At 41.5% G+C, this 19,930-nt stretch overlaps 1 protein-coding gene across 8 annotated transcripts; it reads left to right on the forward strand.

Moving 5' to 3' along the window:
* Positions 1–772: 772 nt before the first annotated feature.
* apold1b (apolipoprotein L domain containing 1b) lies at positions 773–15,893 on the forward strand. 8 transcript variants are annotated; one of them, XM_045721804.1, is made up of 25 exons: positions 775–1,316; positions 1,589–1,652; positions 2,072–2,134; positions 3,603–3,659; positions 8,105–8,182; positions 8,317–8,376; positions 8,520–8,582; positions 8,697–8,771; positions 8,963–9,037; positions 9,144–9,215; positions 9,317–9,382; positions 9,521–9,586; positions 10,044–10,115; positions 10,223–10,291; positions 10,385–10,462; positions 10,585–10,650; positions 10,971–11,054; positions 11,160–11,243; positions 11,702–11,755; positions 11,900–12,148; positions 12,360–12,399; positions 12,497–12,548; positions 12,856–13,270; positions 13,921–14,118; positions 14,650–15,893. In XM_045721804.1, exons 2-25 carry the CDS (start codon positions 1,590–1,592, stop codon positions 14,923–14,925), a joined length of 2,475 nt encoding a protein of 824 aa, XP_045577760.1. In that variant the 5' UTR covers positions 775–1,316; position 1,589; the 3' UTR covers positions 14,926–15,893. The 8 variants fall into 8 exon arrangements, with proteins under 8 accessions (XP_045577764.1, XP_045577762.1, XP_045577760.1 ...); XM_045721805.1 differs by having other exon boundaries at positions 777–1,316; positions 8,972–9,037; positions 10,220–10,291; XM_045721803.1 differs by having other exon boundaries at positions 778–1,316; positions 10,220–10,291.
* The last annotated feature ends 4,037 nt before the right edge of the window (positions 15,894–19,930 follow it).

A 19,930-nucleotide genomic window follows, 5' to 3' on the forward strand; every position in this document is an offset into this window, starting at 1 on the left:
TCCTGGGGAAGTAATTCATTGTCAATGGAGCAGTCCGGAACGTTACGGTGTGTTCTGTGAACCGCATGCATTCAATATTTCCAATTTGTGCGTTGTTTTACCATGCGGTGGTACAAACAGAAGAACACACACAGACTCCACCTAGCTGGCTTTAACTAGTTGAAAAGCAGGTTAGACAACATATGCATCTGGTGGACGTCAGGCTGGGCTCCAGTACTAGTGCGCATGTACTAATGGACTCCTGAATCCGGAACTAGCAAGATGTCAGCCCCCACGAAACATTGTATGCGACAGAGAGTAGATTATGTTGAAAACAATGGTTGGACATGTTGGAGGCAGTTTCTAGTTCTTATTATAGCTCAGTGGGACAGGTGATTCACTCTATCAGAAGGCAAAATCGGCTCGATTTAAAACAAAAGTTATGTAATTAAGCACATGTATTAATGAGTAGGATTATTTTCTTTACAAATTCTTTATCTGCCTTCCCAATGAAAACTAGTTTGAAAATTCAAACGTTTATTTTATGGAAGAGATGTTCCTGGATGATGCAACCTTGTTGACAACATGACCGAGCGGTGCAAATTACTGTTTGATTTGAGATGGGCGCTCCTCCCTCCCAGCCTTCGCCCGATGATGTGACGGGCCATATCCCGGTATCTCCCGGGCCAGATTAATCGAACCTCCTCAATAACTCTGACGGCAAAAAATCAATACTAGTGGGCGTGTCTTAGTTCTTACATCTCAAACTTTTCACAAAGCACAGAAACAGGGCATTTGGCTTTTAGAGTTGGGTTTCCACTCGAGTGTCTGGTGTATTGCGATAAAAATTAGCTTATCATAAACCGGAACAGAAAGAACAACGTTGAATGCAGTCATGTTTGTGTTGAGCTCCCGTGTGGCACAGCGGTATAACGCACTGCATCTCAGTGCGAGAGGTCGAACCTCTGGTTCGAATCCAGGCTGAATGATTAGGATGCCCATAGGGTGGCGCACAATTGGCCTTCATTGTAAATACGAATTTGTTCTTAACTGACTTGCCTTGTTAAATAAATAAAGCAATAGTAGGCTATCGCTGCAAAACTAGTTTGACAAGTCATAAGGGCAGTGGCGGAATTTCAGATAAAATGAGCTTATCATAAACCGGAGCAGAAAGAACAATGTTCACCATATTCCGCGTCAGTAGGCTAGTTCCCATCGCTGCAAAACCAGTTTGACAAGTCATAAGGGAAGTGACGGATTTTCAGAAGTGTTTTCCTTCGCGTGTTCTACAGCTCTACTGTAACACCTCAAGTATAACTTATATGTGCCATATAAAGGTAGGTTTTAATGCTTCATATTATCGTATTGCATAATGTTGTGATTGTTGATAACAACCAACGCTATTGTAGTAGGCTAAATATATCCCAGTCATGTTGTGTATTGACATTGATTAGCCAACTCAAAGTCAACTCAAGGTAGTTATGTATCTGACCCGGTATCAGTGGTTATAGGGACACATATAACACAAGGGTGCTATACTACCTGATTGTGTGTGTGTCCTATTCGAGTCATGTGTTTCTCATGTGTCACTTTTGTGTATGTAACACAGTATGAATAGTCCGCGAAGGGACAACAAGTCTTCTCCAGTGGTTGCTCCCAGACCCAGCAGTGAGGTAGGACACTGATTGAATACACACACTAGAGCTGGAACGATAAACCGAAAAGTATCGAACATACCGATCACTTATCGCAGGCATTTTGCTGATCTCGTTCATTACGGTAAGTAGCCTTATACTCGAGAAATGTGAAGTTTGAAAATGAAATGTTTGTTAATATGGTACAATGGGACAATGATTTCTACAACAATCAAAATGAGTAGTAGTAGTTTAAATACTAATTTGTAAAAACTGTTATGCACAGTAATGTTATAAATGTATCATTGTTCCCCCCGTGGCCCATAACCAGTGAAGTGTGACCAATAAAAAGTGTCCTATTGAATGGACAATAGTGTTTCTTTCATCGTTCTTTTTGTTTTTCATTCATTTATTCATTCATTTGGTCCATGATATTGATGTCTTCTGTCTTCACACAGGAGATGAGCAACCCAACCCCACACGGCTTGAACAAAGAGAGTGATCCGAGCAGTAACTCACAGGTATAAAATCAAATCGTATTTGTCACATGAGCCGAATACAACAGGTGTAGACCTTAGAGTGAAATGCTTACTTACAAGCCCTTAACCAACAATGCAGTTTTAAGAAAATACCTAAAAAAGTAAGTGATAAGAACCACAAATAATTCAAGAGCAGCAGTTAATAACAATAGCGGGACTATATACAGAGGGTACCGGTACAGAGTCAATTGATTCCCATTCAAAATCCTATTTTCCCTAAACCTAACCACTGACCCTTAACCCTAACACTAATTCTAACCCTAAACCTAACCCCTAAGCCTAAAATAGCCTGCTTTTAGCAGCGCGGGTGTATTTACATTCACTAGCAATGCTTTCAATTGTATTGGGTTGCACAAAAACAGTCCACAGGAAAACAGAAGTTAAATACAAATCCATTTCAACTTACTGTGCCGGTGGGTAGGATATTTGGTCATTATGACAGGGGTAATTTGAGACAAAATATCTTAAGGATCGTATTATTAAACAGAATTTCCAAACGTGGGTGTGTTGTAGACCCACTTCCTCTCTGCTTATCTCATGTCAAAATATAAGTCCTGCACATGCGCCATAAGTGGACAAAAAAGGAATAACTTGTGTTGGACGTTTATTTTGAGATAAGCAGAGAGGAAGTGAGTCTACGACATACCCACGTTTGGAAAGTCTGTTTAATAATAGAATCCTTTAGATATTTTGTCTCAAATTCCCTCGTCATAATGACCAACCTTCCTGTCCACTAGCACAGTAAGTTGAAATGGAATTGTATTTAACTTCTGGCTTTGTCACGGTTGTTGGGATAGACGGACCAAGGCGCAGCATGATTCGAGTTCCACATCTTTTATTAGTGAAACTTAAAACAATAAACAAACAACGACCGTGAAGTAACAAAGCGCACATCAGCACTCAACAAAACAATATCCCACAACCCAGGTAGCAACAATGGAGAACTTAAGTATGATCCCCAATTAGAGACAACGAACATCAGCTGCCTCTAATTGGGAACCAAACCAAGAGCACCAACATAGAAATGAAAAAACTAGAACACCCCCTAGTGACGCCCTGACCTACAACACCATAGAGAACCAAGGGCTCTCTATGGTAAGGGTGTGACAGGCATCCCGCAGACTGTTTCTGTGCAACCCAGTACAACGGAAAGCAATGCCAGTGTATGTAAATATGCTCACTTTGCTAAGAGCAGCTAATACATCCCCATTGTATCGTCTGTGAACACAACACTAACGAAAAGTTTGTTGTTTTTACAGACGATACAACGATGCGGTTGATGCAATTGACTGTTAACCATTATCAAACGATTGTTTTCAGTAGAATAACAATGAGAGTGAGGTGCTCCCCAAAACCAAGGTTATAAAAGGCTACAACTGAGCATGCTCTCGCTGCCCATTGTACCTAGATATTGTGATGAGTTGTGTTTTTGTTTGTTTCTTTCCAACAGAGGACTGGGATGATGGGAGTCATGCAGAAAGTCAACCCGTTCAAAACCACAACACAGGTTACTACATCAGTAATGTTAAAAAGATTACTATTTTCATAGCCTAGTCCCAGATCAGTTAGTTCTGCTCAAAGCAAATCACATTTTATTGGTCACATACACATGTTTAGCAGATGTTATTCCGGGTGTAGCGAAATGCTTGTGTTTCTAGCTGTAACAGTACAGTAATATCTAACAATTCACAACAATACACACAAATCTAAAAGTAAAATAATGAAATGAAGAAATATATAAATATTAGGACGAGCAATGTCGGAGTGGCATAGACTAAAATACAGTAGGGTAGAATACAGTATATACATATGAGATGAGTAAAGCAAAAATATGTAAACATTATTAAAGTGACTAGTGTTCCGTTATTAAAGTGGCCAGTGATTTCAAGTCTATGTACAGCACCAGACAAAAGTTTGGACACACCTACTCATTCAAGGGTTTTTCTTAATTTGTACTATTTTCTACATTGTAAAATAACATCAAAACTATCAAATAACAAATATGGAATCATGTCGTAACCAAAAAATTGTTAAACATATCAAAATATATTTTATATTTGAGATTCTTCAAAGTAGCCACCCTTTGCCTTGATGACAGCTTTGCACACTCTTGGCATTCGCTCAACCAGCTTCATGAGGTAGTCCCCTGGAATGCATTTCAATTAAAAGGTGTGCCTTGTTAAAAATGTATTTCTGGAATTTCTTCTTTCCTTCTTAATATGTTTGAGCCAATCAGTTGTGTTGTGACAAGGTAGGGGTGGTATACAGAAGATAGCCCTATTTGGTAAAAGACCAAGTCCATATTATGGCAAGAACATCTCAAATAAGCAAAGCGAAACGACAGTCCGTCATTACTTTAAGAGATGAATGTCAGTCAATCCAGAAAATGTGTACGTTTCTTCAAGTGCAGTCGCAAAAATGATCAAGCGCTATGATGAAACTGGCTCTCATGAGGACCGCCACAGGAAAGGAAGACCCAGAGTTTCCTCTGCTGCAGAATTAACTGCACCTCAGATTGCAGCCCAAATAAAGGCTTCACAGAGTTCAAGTAACAGACACATCTCAACATCAACTGTTCAGAGGAGACTGCGTGAATCAGTCCTTCATGGTCGAATTGCTGCAAAGAAACCTCTACTAAAGGATACCAATAAGAAGAAGAGACTTACTTGGGCCAAGAAACATGAGCAATGGACATTAGACTAGTGGAAATCTGTCCTTTGGTCTGATAAATCCACCGTTTAATATTTTGGGATCCAACCACCGTGTCTTTGCGAGATGCAGAGTAGGTGAACAGATGATCTCTGCATGTGTGGAGGAAGAGGGGTTATGTGTGGTGGTGCTTTGCTGGTGACTGTCTGTGATTTATTTAGAATTCAAGGCACACTTAACCAGCATGGCTACCACAGCATTCTGCAGCGATGTGCCATCCCATCTGGTTTGCGCTTAGTGGGACTATCATTTGTTTTTCAACAGGACAATGACCCAAAACACACCTCCAGGTGTGTAAGGGCTATTTGACCAAGGAGAGTTGATGGAGTGCTGCATCAGATGACCTATCCTCCACAATCACTTGACCTCAACCCAATTGAGATGGTTTGGGATGAGTTCAACCGCAGAGTGAAGGAAAAGCAGACAACAAGTGCTCAGCATATGTATGAACTCCTTCAAGACTGTTGGAAAAGCAAAAGCAAACGACAGGTCAAGGCAGGCAGGGGTCGATAATCCAGAGTAGTGACAGAGGACGGCAGGCAGGTTTAGGGTCAGGTCAGGCAGAGGTCGGTAATCCAGAGTAGGGGCAAATGCACAGGACGGCTGGCAGGCTCAGGGTCAGGGGTAGGCAGAGTGGTCAGGAAGGCGGGCTCAGAGTCAGGACAGGCAAAGGTCATAACCAGGAGAGCAAGAAAAAGAGAGACTTGGGAAAAGCAGGAGCTGTGAAAAACCGCTGGTTGACTTGATAAACAAGACGAACTGGCAAGAGACAAACAGAGAACACAGGTATAAGTGCCCAGGGGATAATGAGGAATGTGGGCGACACCTGGAGGGGGTGGAGATGAGCACAAAGACAGGTGAAACAGATCAGATCATTTGAACATCTTGGCCATGTTCTGTTATAATCGCCACCCCTCATAGCCTGGTTCCTCTCTAGGTTTCTTCCTAGGTTCTGGCCTTTCTAGGGAGTTTTTCCTAGCCACCTTGCTTCTACACCTGCATTGCTTGCTGTTTGGGGTTTTAGGCTGGGTTTCTGTACAGCACTTTGTGACATCAGCTGATGTAAGAATGGCTTTATAAATACATTTGAATGATTGATTGTTTGATTGATTGAATAGGGCGTGACAGACTGGTACTGTATCTAGGGCAGCAGCCTCTAAGGTTCAGGATTACATAACCGGGTGGAAGCCGCCTAGTGATGGTTATTTAACAATCTGATGGCCTTGAGATAGAAGCTGTTATTCAGTCTCAGTCCCAGCTTTGATGCACCTGTACTGACCTCGCCTTCTGGATGATAGTGGGGTGAACAGGCAATGGCTCGGGTGGTTGTTGTCCTTGATCTTTTTGGCCTTCATGTGACATCGGGTGCTGTAGGGGTCCTGGAGAGCAGGTAGTTTGCCCACGGTGATGTGTTGGGCAGACCGCACCACCCTCTGGAGAGCCCTGCGGTTGTGGGTGTTGCAGTTGCCGTACCAGGCGGTGATACAGCCCGACAGGATGCTCTCAATTGTGCATCTGTAAAGGTTTGTGAGGGTTTTAGGCGCCAAGACAAATTTCCTCAGCCTCCTGAGGTTGAAGAGGCGCTGTTGCGCCACCTTCACCACACTTTGGGTGGACCATTTCAGATCGTCAGTACACCGAGGAACTTGAAGCTTTCCACCTTCTCAACTGCAGTCCCATCGAAGTGGATAGGGGCTTGCTCCCTCTGCTGTTTCCTGAAGTCCATGATCATCTCCTTTATTTTGTTGACGTTGAGTGAGAGGTTATTTTCCTGGTACCACACTCCCAGGGCCCTCACCTCCTCCCTGTTGGCTGTCTCGTCATTGTTGTTAATCAGGCCTTCTACTGTTGTGTCATCTGTAAACTTGATGATTGAGTTGGAGGCGTGCGTGGCCACGCAGTCATGGGTGATCAGGGAGTACCTGAGGGGGCTGAGCACGCACTATTGTTGGGCCCCTGTGTTGAGGATCAGCGAAGTGGAGGTGTTGTTTCCTACCTTCACCACCTGGGGGCGGCCCATTAGGAAGTCCAGGACCCAGTTGCACAGGGCGCGGTTCAGACCCAGGGCCCTGAGCTTAATGATGAGCTTGGAGGGTACTATGGTGTTGAATGATGAGCTATAGTCCATTAACCGCATTCTTACATAGTGTAACGACCCTGGGATTATAAGCGTCAGAAATCGACTCGCTCGAGCATTCTTTTGCGGCACAGTCGATAGCACGCTGGATTTCAGGCTAGACGGTCGAGGGTTCGAGACCTGCTCCCTCCGTGTTTCATTACATTGGTGTCAGAAGTGTTTCATTACAATAGGTATTCCTCTTGTCCGGATGGAATACGGCAGTGTGCAGTGCGATGGCGATTGCATCATCTGTGGATCTATTGGGGCGGTAAGCAAACTGAAGTGGGTCAGGTAAGATAGAGATGATATGATCCTTAATAAACAAATTAGGCACATTTGGGCAGTCTTGATACAACATTTTGAACAGAAATGCAATGGTTCATTGGATCAGTCTAAAAATGTGCACATACACTGCTGCCATCTAGTGGCCAAAATCTAAATAGCACCTGGGCTGGAATAATACATTATGGCCTTTCTCTTGCATTTCAAAGTTGATGGTACAAAAAAATACAAAAGAATGTTTGTTATTTTCTTTGTATTATCTTTTACCAGATATATTGTGTTATATTCTCCTACATTCCTTTCACATTTCCACAAATTTCAATGTGTTTCCTTTCAAATGGTACCAAGAATATGCATATCCTTGCTTCAGGGCCTGAGCTACAGGCAGTTAGATTTGGGTATGTCATTTTAGGTGAAAATTGAAAAAAAGTGGCGGATCCTTAAGAGGTTTTAACTAACCTCTCAAAGCACTTCATGATGACAGAAGTGAGTGCTATGGGCGATAGTCATTTAGTTCAGTTACCTTTGCTTTGCAAACTCCTAAGATCATTGTCACACCAACTACCATAGGAGTTGGCAAGGCATATAAATATAATATTTTTCTCTTTGGCAAGGCAGGATAAACTGATCTGGGACCAGGGACTGTATTCAAAAAGTGCCTCACTGTAGGAGTGCTGATCTAGGATCAGTTTTGCCTTTCAGATCATAATGAATAAGATAGGGAGAACGTCATCCTAGATCAGCACTCCTTCTCTGAGATGCTTTATAAATACAGGCACAGGCTACTATTTTTAGTGGAAACAAACACCAAAGATCCTCATTGATCCTTATCTTCCACCCAGGCCTCCTCTACAGCCAGTACAGCTACAGATCCAGTGTCAGAGAAGACTGTGGATGGAAATGTCCCTGAAGCGAAACAGGTAGATGTCTGCTCTGCATACTCTGTATGTAAACTAATCCGACTTGTCAGACTTCTGGTCCTTTTCGTTAGTAATTTAAAAAAATAATCTGTGTGATATAATTGAGGGAACCATGATGCTTGTATGTGTTGCAGACCCTGGGTATGTTTAAAGGAGTGACACAGAAAGTCAACCCATTCAGGTCCTCTACACAGGTATTAGGCATAATCCAGTTGATCATACTATGTTATTCAACACTATGATTTTTAGATTTAGTACCCATTTGTGTGTGTGTGTGTGTGTGTGTGTGTGTGTGTGTGTGTGTGTGTGTGTGTGTGTGTGTGTGTGTGTGTTTTAGGTGAGAAAAGAGGACCCTCCAAAAGACACTGTGGATCAGGAAAAGCTACCAGAAGGCAAACAGGTAAACCTGTCTGTTCATCCTTGAATCTAAAGGACTATGTTAGGGAGTAGAGTAAAATTGTATTGTTGCTGCTGTACTGAAAAGTGTTTTGTGTGTCTCTTGTGTACCTTTCAGGTCTTCCAGAACCCTGGAATGTTCACAGGAATGATGCAAAAAGTCAATCCTTTCAAATCTACAGCACGGGCACAGGTAGTGAAGATGAGTTCACTTGGTCACATTACAGTAGTCTCCTGAAATACATTTGGTCACCCTGTATCTTATTGCAAAATAATAGTAATATTTTGGACTGATAATTAGAATTACGTTACTAATGCAAATCAGTAAATATTAAAATTCCCTCTTTTCTCTCTCTCCCTTTCCTTTCTCTACTCATGTTTGAGGACACTCAGTCGATACACAGTGATCTGTCCTCCAGTGCTGGCAGTCTGGCTGAGAACACCACAACAGAAAGACAAGTACAGCACATGTCAAAATAATGTCCTACCTGTAATCTACCAAGTTACACACAAGGCCTATTGAAGACTATTCTGCACATTTGTTATCTATTTGCGTGTGTTTCAGGTGAGAAAGGAGGACCCTTCAACAGACACAGTAGATCACCAAGTGACAGCGAAGCTACCTGAAGCCAAGCAGGTAAAGATGTTTATCCATGTGCAGTCTAATAATGAGTTGAAGAACTTTAAGAGCTGATCATCCTGAAAGGGATTTGTATGTCATGTGGTTTGCTTTTGCAGAACCCTGGAATGTTCACGGGAATGATGCAGAAAGTCAACCCATTCAAATCTACAGCCCAGAATCAGGTACTTATGGTGATGATGATAATGCTATATCATATTGCAATAAAACATTTTTGGACTGATGATTTTGGTTATGTAAAATGCCAAGTTGTGCTAAATACTCTAACTCCCTGTTTTCCTAATTTCTCTCCTCTTTTTCAGGATACTCAGGCCATACACAGCAATCTGTCTTCCAGTGCTGACAGTCTGGCTTCTACAGGAAGACAGGTACAATACAGCATCTATACAAAATAAAATATATATGTATGTCACGTGCTTCATAAACAACAGGTGTTGACTAACAGTGAAATGCTTACTTAGGGGCCCTTCCCAACAATGCAGAGACAAAGAAAATGGAGACATAATAGAAAAGTAAAACACCAAATAATAGATACACAATGAGTAACGATAACTTGGCTATATGCACGGGGTACCAGTACCGAGTCAATGTACAGGGGAATGAGATAATGGAGGTAGATGTGTACACATAACTAGGAACAAAGTGACAGATGTCAAATAGTAGCACCAGCATATGTGATGAGTCAAAAGAGTTAGCATATACCATCTACACCTATCCATGAAATGTCTCACCTGTAAACTGCACAGGTATAGAGTTATCAGAACACAAGGCCTTTCCTATTCACGACTATGTTTTACATTTGGTATCCATTTGTGTGTATTTTAGGTGATAAAGGAAGACCCTCCAACTGACAGTGTGGATCACCATGTCACAGAAAAGATACCAGAAAGCAAACCGGTAAACCTGTTCATGAGGCATAAATAAGATATACTCATGAAGACGTTTTTTTTTCTGTCATACAGAAGATTTGTGTGTCGTGTGTTCAACCTTGTGTTTCGCAGCAGCAGAATCCTGGAATGTTTATGGGAGTGATGCAAAAAGTCAACCCTTTCAAATCTACAACACCGATTCAGGTAGTCATGATGATTATGATCAACCTGTATCATGTTGCAAAGTTATGCTAAATATTCAAATGGACTATTTTTCTCTCTCTGCCTTCTGTTCAGGACACCCAGTCCATACACAGTGATCTTTCCTCCAGTGCTGGCAGTCTGGTTGAGAGTAACAGTTCTGCAGGCAAACAGGTAAACCCGTTTATCCCAGGTGCTGAGGCATACATCTTCTTAGTATAGAAATACAACTGTGCTAGTAGAGGAACATTTTACTCTCACTACTAAGTGATTTCTGTGTTCACCTGGTTTTTCAGAACCCTGGGATGTTCAAGGGAATGATGCAGAAAGTCAACCCATTCAAATCTACAGCACTGACCCAGGTAGCCTGCGCACCCTTGTCATACTGCAAAGGAAGTTCCGATAGTTTAGACCAGAGTTTCCCAAACCAGTTCTGGAGTAACCCCAGCCAGTCCAGTTATTTAATGTATTCCAGAACTAGCACTGCTGATTCAACAAATGAAGGGCTTGATGGTTAGGAGATCATTTGAATCAGCTGTTCTGGAATTCATCAAAGACGTGGACTGGCTGGGGGTACTCGAGGAGAGGTTTGTGAAACCTGGTAGAATGTCACTATATGCAAAACGGCAAACATTTAAATACTCCCCCTCTCTTCCTCACACTCCCTTCCTCTCCATTTCAGGAGACTCAGCTGTCACACAGCGATTCATCCTCCAGTTCTGACAGTCTGAGTGACACCAACGTCTTCAGTCCTACAGAGAATCAGGTACAACAACACGTCAATGATGTCCCACCTGCAAAATAAAATGCAATTGTATATTTCCCGCACAGGGTTAGCTAAAATAACAACTTAGTCCATCACTTGTTACAGACCGTGTGGTACACAGACAATGACGCAACTTCTTCAGTGAAAAGTGGTCCTCCACCACCACAAGAAAATAAGAAAAGGACTGGGGTATGTCACTTTTTTGTTGTTTAATCATACTATTATATTATACAATCAATCAAATGTATTTTAAAATTAAGCAATAAGGCCAGAGGGATTGTGGTATATGGCCAATATACCTTGGCTAAGGGCTAAGTGCCTCGATACAGGCTTTAGCCGTGGTATATTGGCCATATACCACAAAGCCCAGAGGTACCTTATTGCTATTATAAACTGGTTACCAACATAATTAGAGCAGTAAAAATAAATGTTTTGTTATACCCGTGGTATGCGGTCTGATATACCATGGTTGTCAGCCAATCAACATTCAGGGCTCGAACCACCCAGTTAATAAACCATTTTTACATCAGCAGTTGTCACAAAGTACTACACTATAATACTATCATCCTATTTAAGTACATCACCTACATAGGGCCTCTTCATAGGGCATGTGTTCTTATGTTTCTGTCTGTTTGTTTCTCTGGCAGACATTCCGAATCCGAAGGATTCTCCCTGGTGCCCTGTTTGGCTATGAAGCTATAGTAACCATATTTTCACTCTCTTCCTTTTGGTCTTAGTTATGCCTGTCATTTTTTACACTAGGTGTTATCATTTCTTAATTTTCATGTGAATAATATTACCATTTAATAATATCTTCAATTATATTCATAATTATTTTCCTACAGAATACTGATGCTCAGCCCACAGCCCAGGCCGGCCTAGTGGAGATCCAGACACTGGAGATGGCTGCAGTGCCAGTACCTAGTGAAGGAAACCTACTGGACAGTGAGGATGTATGTATCACATGTACTATGTTGCATTATGATACTTCCGAACTCACTATGACATTCCTTATATTGCATTATAACACTACGACACTGGAGATGGCTGCAGTGCCAGTACCTAGTGAAGGAAACTCACTGGACAGCAAGGATGTATGTATGTATATTACATGCCCTGTGTTGCATTATAACACTTCATAATTTACTATGACACTGGATGGTGGTTATTGTACATGTATGCTTTACATCGCAATATAACCTTAAAACATATGACTCACTGTGACACTGGTGGGCATAAAAATATACCTTGTTTGTGTATTCATACTGCATTATGTGTATGTGACTAATAATATTTTATTCTTAGAATGAGGAAGGTCTTATGGATTGGTGGCAAACAGTAGAGGGTATGTTTGTCACAGAGCACTATTTTTCACCAGTGTATATGTGTGTTCTCCCATCGTTGTTTACAGTAACTACAGCTTATATCTCTGCTCCCCCTAGGTTGGGAAACGTGGAATGAGTCCAACACCTTTGAAGCGGATGAAGGCGAGATGTAAGCATTTTCATGTATTTACCCATTGGTTATGACGTTTTAAGAGAAATTGTCAATGTGAGATTTCATACAATGTGTATTAAACGTCTTTAGGGAACCCAACTGAACTGCATAACACCGAGAAATAATATTTATAGAGCAAGATCAGGCTTATTTCTCCAGGATTCCCAAGGTGTTATTGTTTGAAAAAGGATACAAGTTCTTACAAACCCCTCCCTCTCTTTTCTTTCTCAATTATTCTCCACCTGTTCTTATTTGTCCTTCCCTTTTCCATCACTCTCTTTCTCCTCCTTCCTCTCTCTCTCAGGGCAGTGGAGGCGGTGGCGGACCGTGTCTTCATGGCGGCCCGTCTCTTTGTGAGTCTCTTCAACCAGCGCGGTGCCTCCTTACAGCAACGCATCCTGGAGCTCCTGTCATTGGCCGATGCCGCCGACAGCTTCCACAAGAAGACTGTGAAGGCCAGCGTGGGGGGTGGAGTCGCCAGCGTTGCTGGGAGCATCACCACTATCACTGGCCTCATCTTGGCGCCGTTCACCATGGGAACGTCGCTCATCGTCACGGCAGTGGGCATCGGCGTTGCGACGGCGGGCGGGGTAGCATCAGCCTCTGCAAATATTACCGATACAGTGCACTCCAAAACAGACAGGAAGAAGGTGGAGAAGATGATTCAGGATTACCAGGAGGAGATGAAGGATATCAAGGAGTGTCTGGACTTTTTGCAGGTGGGTGAAGGGTGGAGTTGTCCCTAGATCAGGGGTCGGCAACATGCGGCCCACGTGCTAAGAATGGTCAGCGAGTTATTTTTCTTTTGGCCCCACAAATTTTGTAGTTATCTATCTTTAGAATTTTTGTTTTAAGTAAAAAAATAAAATAAAAATCACCAGGAATTCAGCAAAAAGTGAGTTTGGTTTAGGAAATCTGTTCCCATTTATTCCCACAAATAAAAAAAGAAACGTAATCATGTCTCAATGTAATCAAGGTATGAAATTATTGTTATTTTCAAATACAATCTATTTTTGGGCTTAGCTGTGGTCAATTTGCAGTGTATAAATTATCATAATTATGTTCCGGCCCCCCGACCATCCACTCTGACAAATCGACCTGCGGCTGAATCTAGTTGCCTATCCCTGCCCTAGATGCTGATCTTACGTAAGTTTAGCATTTTCACCACTAATGGTGAGGGTTCAATTTGGAAGCTGATCCTAGACCTGCGCCTAGGGGAAACTTCACACAGCAGTGTGCAGCTGAGGTGAGGAGGGGGGATTTGGGTGTCTTGACCTCTGACTTTATATCATGTTATTGCTTCTTTTCTTACTCTCCCTTTTATTTCTCCCTTGCGCTTTCTCTTTCTCCATCTCTCCATCCACCTCAGGTCGGTATGGAGACCCTGGAGGAGTGGGACTTTGATCAGTACGTGGACAGCATCTCTAAGAAATATCTCAACCAGAATGTCAAACACGTGATGAAGGAGGGTGGCCGGGCCGGCAAGGCATTACTAATCAACACAGAAAGTCTGATCAACACCGTGCAGGTTCTCAACGTGGCAGGAGGAGCGGCCAAGGCAGCCCAGGTACATGATGATGATGATACATTATTTGTTTGGTACAGATTAGGGGTGTGAACGTTTAAAGGTTCAAATATTTCAACTAAATTGGGATACTTGCTTTTCCAACGCACAAAATTATAATCGCAGTGCAGTTATCACAACAACAACAAAAAAATCTGTGTTATAGCCTGACTAGACGATAGGCTATAAAGGCCTGGGGAAAGTTCTTTAATTGAAATAAAACCAGAGAGGAAGAGGCAAACTGTAGGCTACTTTGGTGAATTTGCGAGGCATGCAAGACAAGACATTGCTAGATACAGATTACCTTGCCATGAGATACTGACTCTACCGTTACGCTTGTTTACACTGATCTGCACAATCATGTTGGCGCTAATATGCAGCATCCGTCCCTAGATTGGGTTTCAAATAGGGAAAAGGAAAAGACAAGAAAACAAATCACTGATCAAAACAAACAATATAGAATAGATCACAAATGGTTAAATTCTTGATGTTCTCCATGTGCTGATTTGCTTGTCCTAATTTAATTTTGTTTAGGTGATGAGTGTCACCACAGGAGTAATGTCGGGTCTCTTCCTGGCCCTGGATGTGTTCTTCCTGGCAAAAGACTCCATCGAGCTCAACAAAGGAGCCAAGACGGAGTTCGCTGGGAAGATCAGGGAAGTGTGTAAGGATCTTCAGAATGGACTGTTGGAGCTCAACCGCATCAAAGAGCAACTGCAGAAAACTATGGATGGGATCGAGGTGGTGGAGGAAGAAGAGGAGGAGGTGTACGAGTCTGATCCAGAGAAACTGGCCCAGCTGGAAGAATGAGTGAAGGAAGAGAGGGAGGGAAGGAAGTTTGGGGTTGTGAAACCGAACGCGTTTGACCAGAAATGTTGACCAATTTGTTTTGTTACTTATTCCGTTACATGCAGTAGACCTATAATCTGTGCTATGTTTCAGCCAAAAAGGTGCCTAGAATGTTTTGGCATGGCCAAACTTTGCCAAATTGCCACTTTATTTTTTAGTTGAGAATGTAGTGCCTTATTTAATATAACACTGATGGTGCCACTAGTCTTCTTATTTCTATATTTTGCTGATTTTTATGGCTGGTTAGTAGGGGTGAGTTGGGAATGTTGACCCATTTTTTACATTCAGCATCACTATGTAAAGCTAAATATAGTATTCTTTCTAACAAAGATATTTACATATATTTCAGGATGTCGTGTATCTCTGGAAATAATCAGAATTCATGTAAACATAACACTTTTGAAACACAGCTTGTCCAAAAAAAGTGGTCACAGTTTTGGGGTAAATTGAGCATAGGGACACATTTCTAACACTTTGCACTTTTTAAAAATACTTTTAACATAGGCTCAGGCCCTGGTTCAACCTCATATCCCAGTGATAGTGCCTTGCATTATGCCTGGGAAGTAAACACTTCATTTGTGGCCTAGAGGGGGATGAACCTAACTGAGGAAGGCATTTTTCATCATTTGAATAATTATGACTAATCATACGGATGCGAGGTGTCTTCAAAAAACTATGCTTGTCATGCATAAAACTGACAATGTAATAATATTTTTTTATGGGGTATTTTGATAGCCAATGGCTCAATTTGCCCCTGGCAACAATTTTGACTATATTAGCCCACACAAGGATGCACTTACATGCTACTGTTGGTATAAGACTTCGTATTGTAGCTTATAAAGACCCCAAATGATGTATAAAACAATCTACTTTAGTTTAGATACAAGCAATGGTGTAAAGTACTTAAGTAAAAATACTTTAAAGTCCTACTTAAGTAGTTTTTTGGGGTATCTGTACTTTACTATTCATATTTTTGACAACTTTTACTTCACTACTACAGTTCTAAAGAAACGTATGTACTTTGTACTCCATACAGTTTACCTTACACCCAAAAGTACTTGTTACATTTTGAATGCTTAACAGGACAGGAAAATAGTCTAATTCACACTTTTTACCAACAGAACATCCCTGGTCATCCCTACTGCCTCTGATCTGGGGGACTGACTAAATACATGCTTCGTTTGTAAATTATGTCTGAGTTGGAGCATGCCCCTGGCTATCCGTAAATAAAATATAAACTAGAACATGTGGCCATCTGCTTTGCTTAATATAAGGAATTTGAAATGATTTATACTTGTACTTTTACTTTTGATACTTAAGTACCTTTTAGCAATTACATTTACTTTTGATACTTAAGTATATTTAAAACCAAATACTTTTAGACTTTTACTCAAGTAGTATTTTACTGGGTGACTTGCTTTTACTTGAGTAATTTTTCTATTATACTCAAGTATGACATTTGGATAATCTTTCCACAACTGGATACAGGCATGATGAAACCTATAACACAAATTAATTTGACTTTGTGAAAAAATGTTTTTTGCACCTAACTTGTTTAACACTTTTTCCATGTGGGTTCTTACCTCTTCCCAAGTACAGTACCAGTCAAGAGTTTGGACACACCTACTCATTCAAGGGTTTTTCTTTATTTTGACTATTTTCCACATTGTAGAATAATAGTGAATACATAAACTATGAAATAACACATATGGAATCATGTAGTAACCAAAAAAGTATTAAACAAATCAAAATAGATTTGAGATTCTTCAAAGTAGCCACCCTTTGCCTTGATGACAACTTTGCACACTCTTGGCATTCTCTCAACCAGCTTCATGAGGTAGTCAACTGGAAGGCATTTCAGTTAACAGGTGTGCCTTGTTAAAAGTTAATTTGTGGAATTTCGTTCCTTAATGCTGAGCCAATCAGTTGTGTTGTGTCAAGTTAGGGGTGGTATACAGAAGATAGCCCTATTTGGTAAAATACCAAGTCCATATTATGGCAAGAGCAGCTCAAATAAGCAAAGGAAAACGACAGTCCATAATTACTTTAAGACATGAAGGTCAGTCAATTCGGAAAATTTCAAGAACTTTGAAAGTTTCTTGAAGTGCAGTCGCAAAAACCATCAAGTGCTATGATGAAGCTGGCTCTCCTGAGGACCGCCACAGGAAAGGACGACCCAGAGTTACCTCTGCTGCAGAGGATAAGTTCATTAGAGTTACCAGCCTCAGAAATTGCAGCCCAAATAAATGTTTCACAGAGTTCAAGTAACAGACACATCTCAACATCAACTGTTCAGAGGAGACTGCGTGAAACAGGCCTTTCTGGTCGAAACCACAACTAAAGTAGACCTATAATAAGAAGAGACTTGCTTGGGCCAAAAAACACAAGCAATGGACATTAGACCGGTGGAAATATGTCCTTTGATCTGATGAGTCCAAATGTGAGATTTTTGGTACCAACCGCCGTGACTTTGTGAGAGACAGAGTAGGTGAACGGATGATCACTGCATCTGGTTCCCACCGTGAAGCATGGAGGAGGAGGTGTGATGGTGTGGGTGTGCTTTGCTCGTCACACTGTCAGTGAATTATTTAGAATTCAAGGCACACTTAACCAGCATGGCTACCACAGCATTCTGCAGCTATATGCCATCCCATCTGGTTTGCGCTTAGTGAGACTATCATTTGTTTTTCGACAGGACAATGACCCAAAACACCTCCAGGCTGTGTAAGGGCTATTTGTCCAAGAAGGAAAATGATGGAGTGTTGCATCAGATGACCTGGCGTCCACAATCACCCATCCTCAACCCAATTGAGATGGTTTGGGATGAGTTGGACCGCAGACTGAAGGAAAAGCAGCCAACAAGTGCTCAGCATATGTGGGAACTCCTTCAAGACTGTTGGAAAAGCTCTCCAGGTGAAGCTGGTTGAGAGAACGCCAAGAGTGTGCAAAGCTGTCATCAAGGCAAAGGGTGGCTACTTTGAAGAATCTAAAAATCTAAAATAGATTTTGATTTGTTTAACACTTTTTTGGTTACTACCTGATTCCATGTGTTATTTTATGGTTTTGATGTCTTCACTATTATTCTACAATGTAAAATAAAGAAAAATCCTTGAATGAGTAGGTGTGTCCAAACTTTTGACTGGTACTGTATTTGTCACATGATTTATTTTGTGTATGGTTTCCTAGAAACAAGGGGTGGCAGAGCTAACCCTTTGGAACAACTTACCCAACTTTCCCCTACTGTGAAATATATTGTTTTTTTGTTTTAGTTGAATAGTAATATATTTTTTATTATTTATTTGTATTGTAATATTGAAGATTAAATGTGATATTTTTTATTTATACATGTAGTAGGACCAATAGATATGATTGGGATTAATTAAGTATTTTTCCAAACTTGGTAATAAAGGATTTCTCACTTAATTTGAATTTTTGTTTTGTTTCCTGTCAGACCAGAATATTGAGTGATTATTTTAAATTGTGATCCTTCCCAAGGAATATTAACGCTGCAATGTGTTCAATTGCATTTTCAGAGGATAAAAGGATGTGTTATCATTTAAAACCACTAGAGGGTCACTTGTAGTTTTGAGTCAATGGAATCTGAGCAGCAAAGGAACCTAACGACTTGCCAACAGTATTATGACCATGTGTTTCTCTCTGTCACAGGAAGAGGCCGCTGCCTCTACAGGTATGGGGTTTGATTGAGCTTGATTGATGAAAATGTCAGACATAGATGTTGCACATTCAAGATGACATCTAAATCGATTTAAAATGAATATATACACAGAGTGTACAATACATTAAACACTTGCGCTTTCCAAGACTGTATGAGTGGTCCCAGGAATCAAACCCACTACCCTGGCGTTACAACTGAGCTACCATTATCTTTGTCAACCCTTGAGCAATTAAAAAAAAAGATTCAACATATTCTTCGTAAACAACAGGTGTGGACTAACAGTGAAATGCTTACTTACGGGCCCTTCCCAACAATGCTGAGAGAAAGAAAATAGAGAAATAATAGAAAAATATAATACAACACATAATAATAAAAGTAATAGTAGATACACAATGAGTAACGATAACTTGGCTCTATACAAGGGGTACCAGTACCGAGTCAATGTGCAGGGGTACGAGGTGATTGAGGTAGCTATGTACATACAGTATAAGAGAGATAGTAAACAGTAGCAGCAGCATATGTGATGAGTCAAACATTTTGTGCAAAAAGTTTCCATGTGGGGCCTCCAAAGTGGCGCAGCAGTCTTAGGCACTGCATCGCAGTGCTAGCTGCATCACTACAGATCCTGGTTTGATCCCAGGCTGTCGCAGCCAACCGGAAGCCCCATGAAGCGGCGCACAATTGGCCCAGCGTTGTCCTAGGGACTCCTGTGGCGGGCCGGGCACAATGCATGCTGACGTGGTCATCAGGTGTTCAGTGTTTCCTCCGACACATTGGTGTGGCTGGCTTCCAGGTTAAGCGAGCAGTGTGTCAAGAAGCAGTGTGGCTTGGCTGGGTCGTGTTTCGGAGGATGCATGGCTCTTGACATTCACCTCTCCCAAGTCTGTACGGGAGTTGCAGTGATGAGACAAGACTGTAACTACCAATTCGATATCACGAAAAAGGGGTAAAAAAAACTAACTCAGGGTAGCTGTTTGAACTATTTAACCACCTATTTAGCAGTCATATGGCTTGGGGGTAGAAGCTGTTCAGGGTCCTGTTGGTTCCAGACTTGGTGCATTGGTGCCGCTTGCCGTGTGTTAGCAGAGAGAACAGTCTATGACTTGGGTGGCTTTTTAGGGCCTTCCTCTGACACCGCATAGTATAGAGGTCCTGGATGGCATGGAGTTCAGCTCCAGTGATGTACTGGACCATATGCACTACCCTCTGTAGCGGCCTGCACTTGGATGCCAAGCAGTTGCCATACCAAGCGGTGATGCAGCCAGTCAAGATGCTCTCAATTGTGCAGCT

The sequence above is a fragment of the Salmo salar genome, chromosome ssa07 (assembly GCF_905237065.1).
Source record: "Salmo salar chromosome ssa07, Ssal_v3.1, whole genome shotgun sequence".
NCBI lineage: Eukaryota > Metazoa > Chordata > Actinopteri > Salmoniformes > Salmonidae > Salmo > Salmo salar.

Coding starts and splice junctions, on each gene's coding strand:
- apold1b (XM_045721803.1), top strand. CDS start 1,590: ATGAATAGTCCGCGAAGGGACAACAAGTCTTCTCCAGTGGTTGCTCCC. Junction 1,653..2,071: donor CTCCCAGACCCAGCAGTGAG/GTAGGACACTGA, acceptor GTCTTCACACAG/GAGATGAGCAACCCAACCCC. Junction 12,149..12,359: donor ACTCACTGGACAGCAAGGAT/GTATGTATGTAT, acceptor TTTTATTCTTAG/AATGAGGAAGGTCTTATGGA.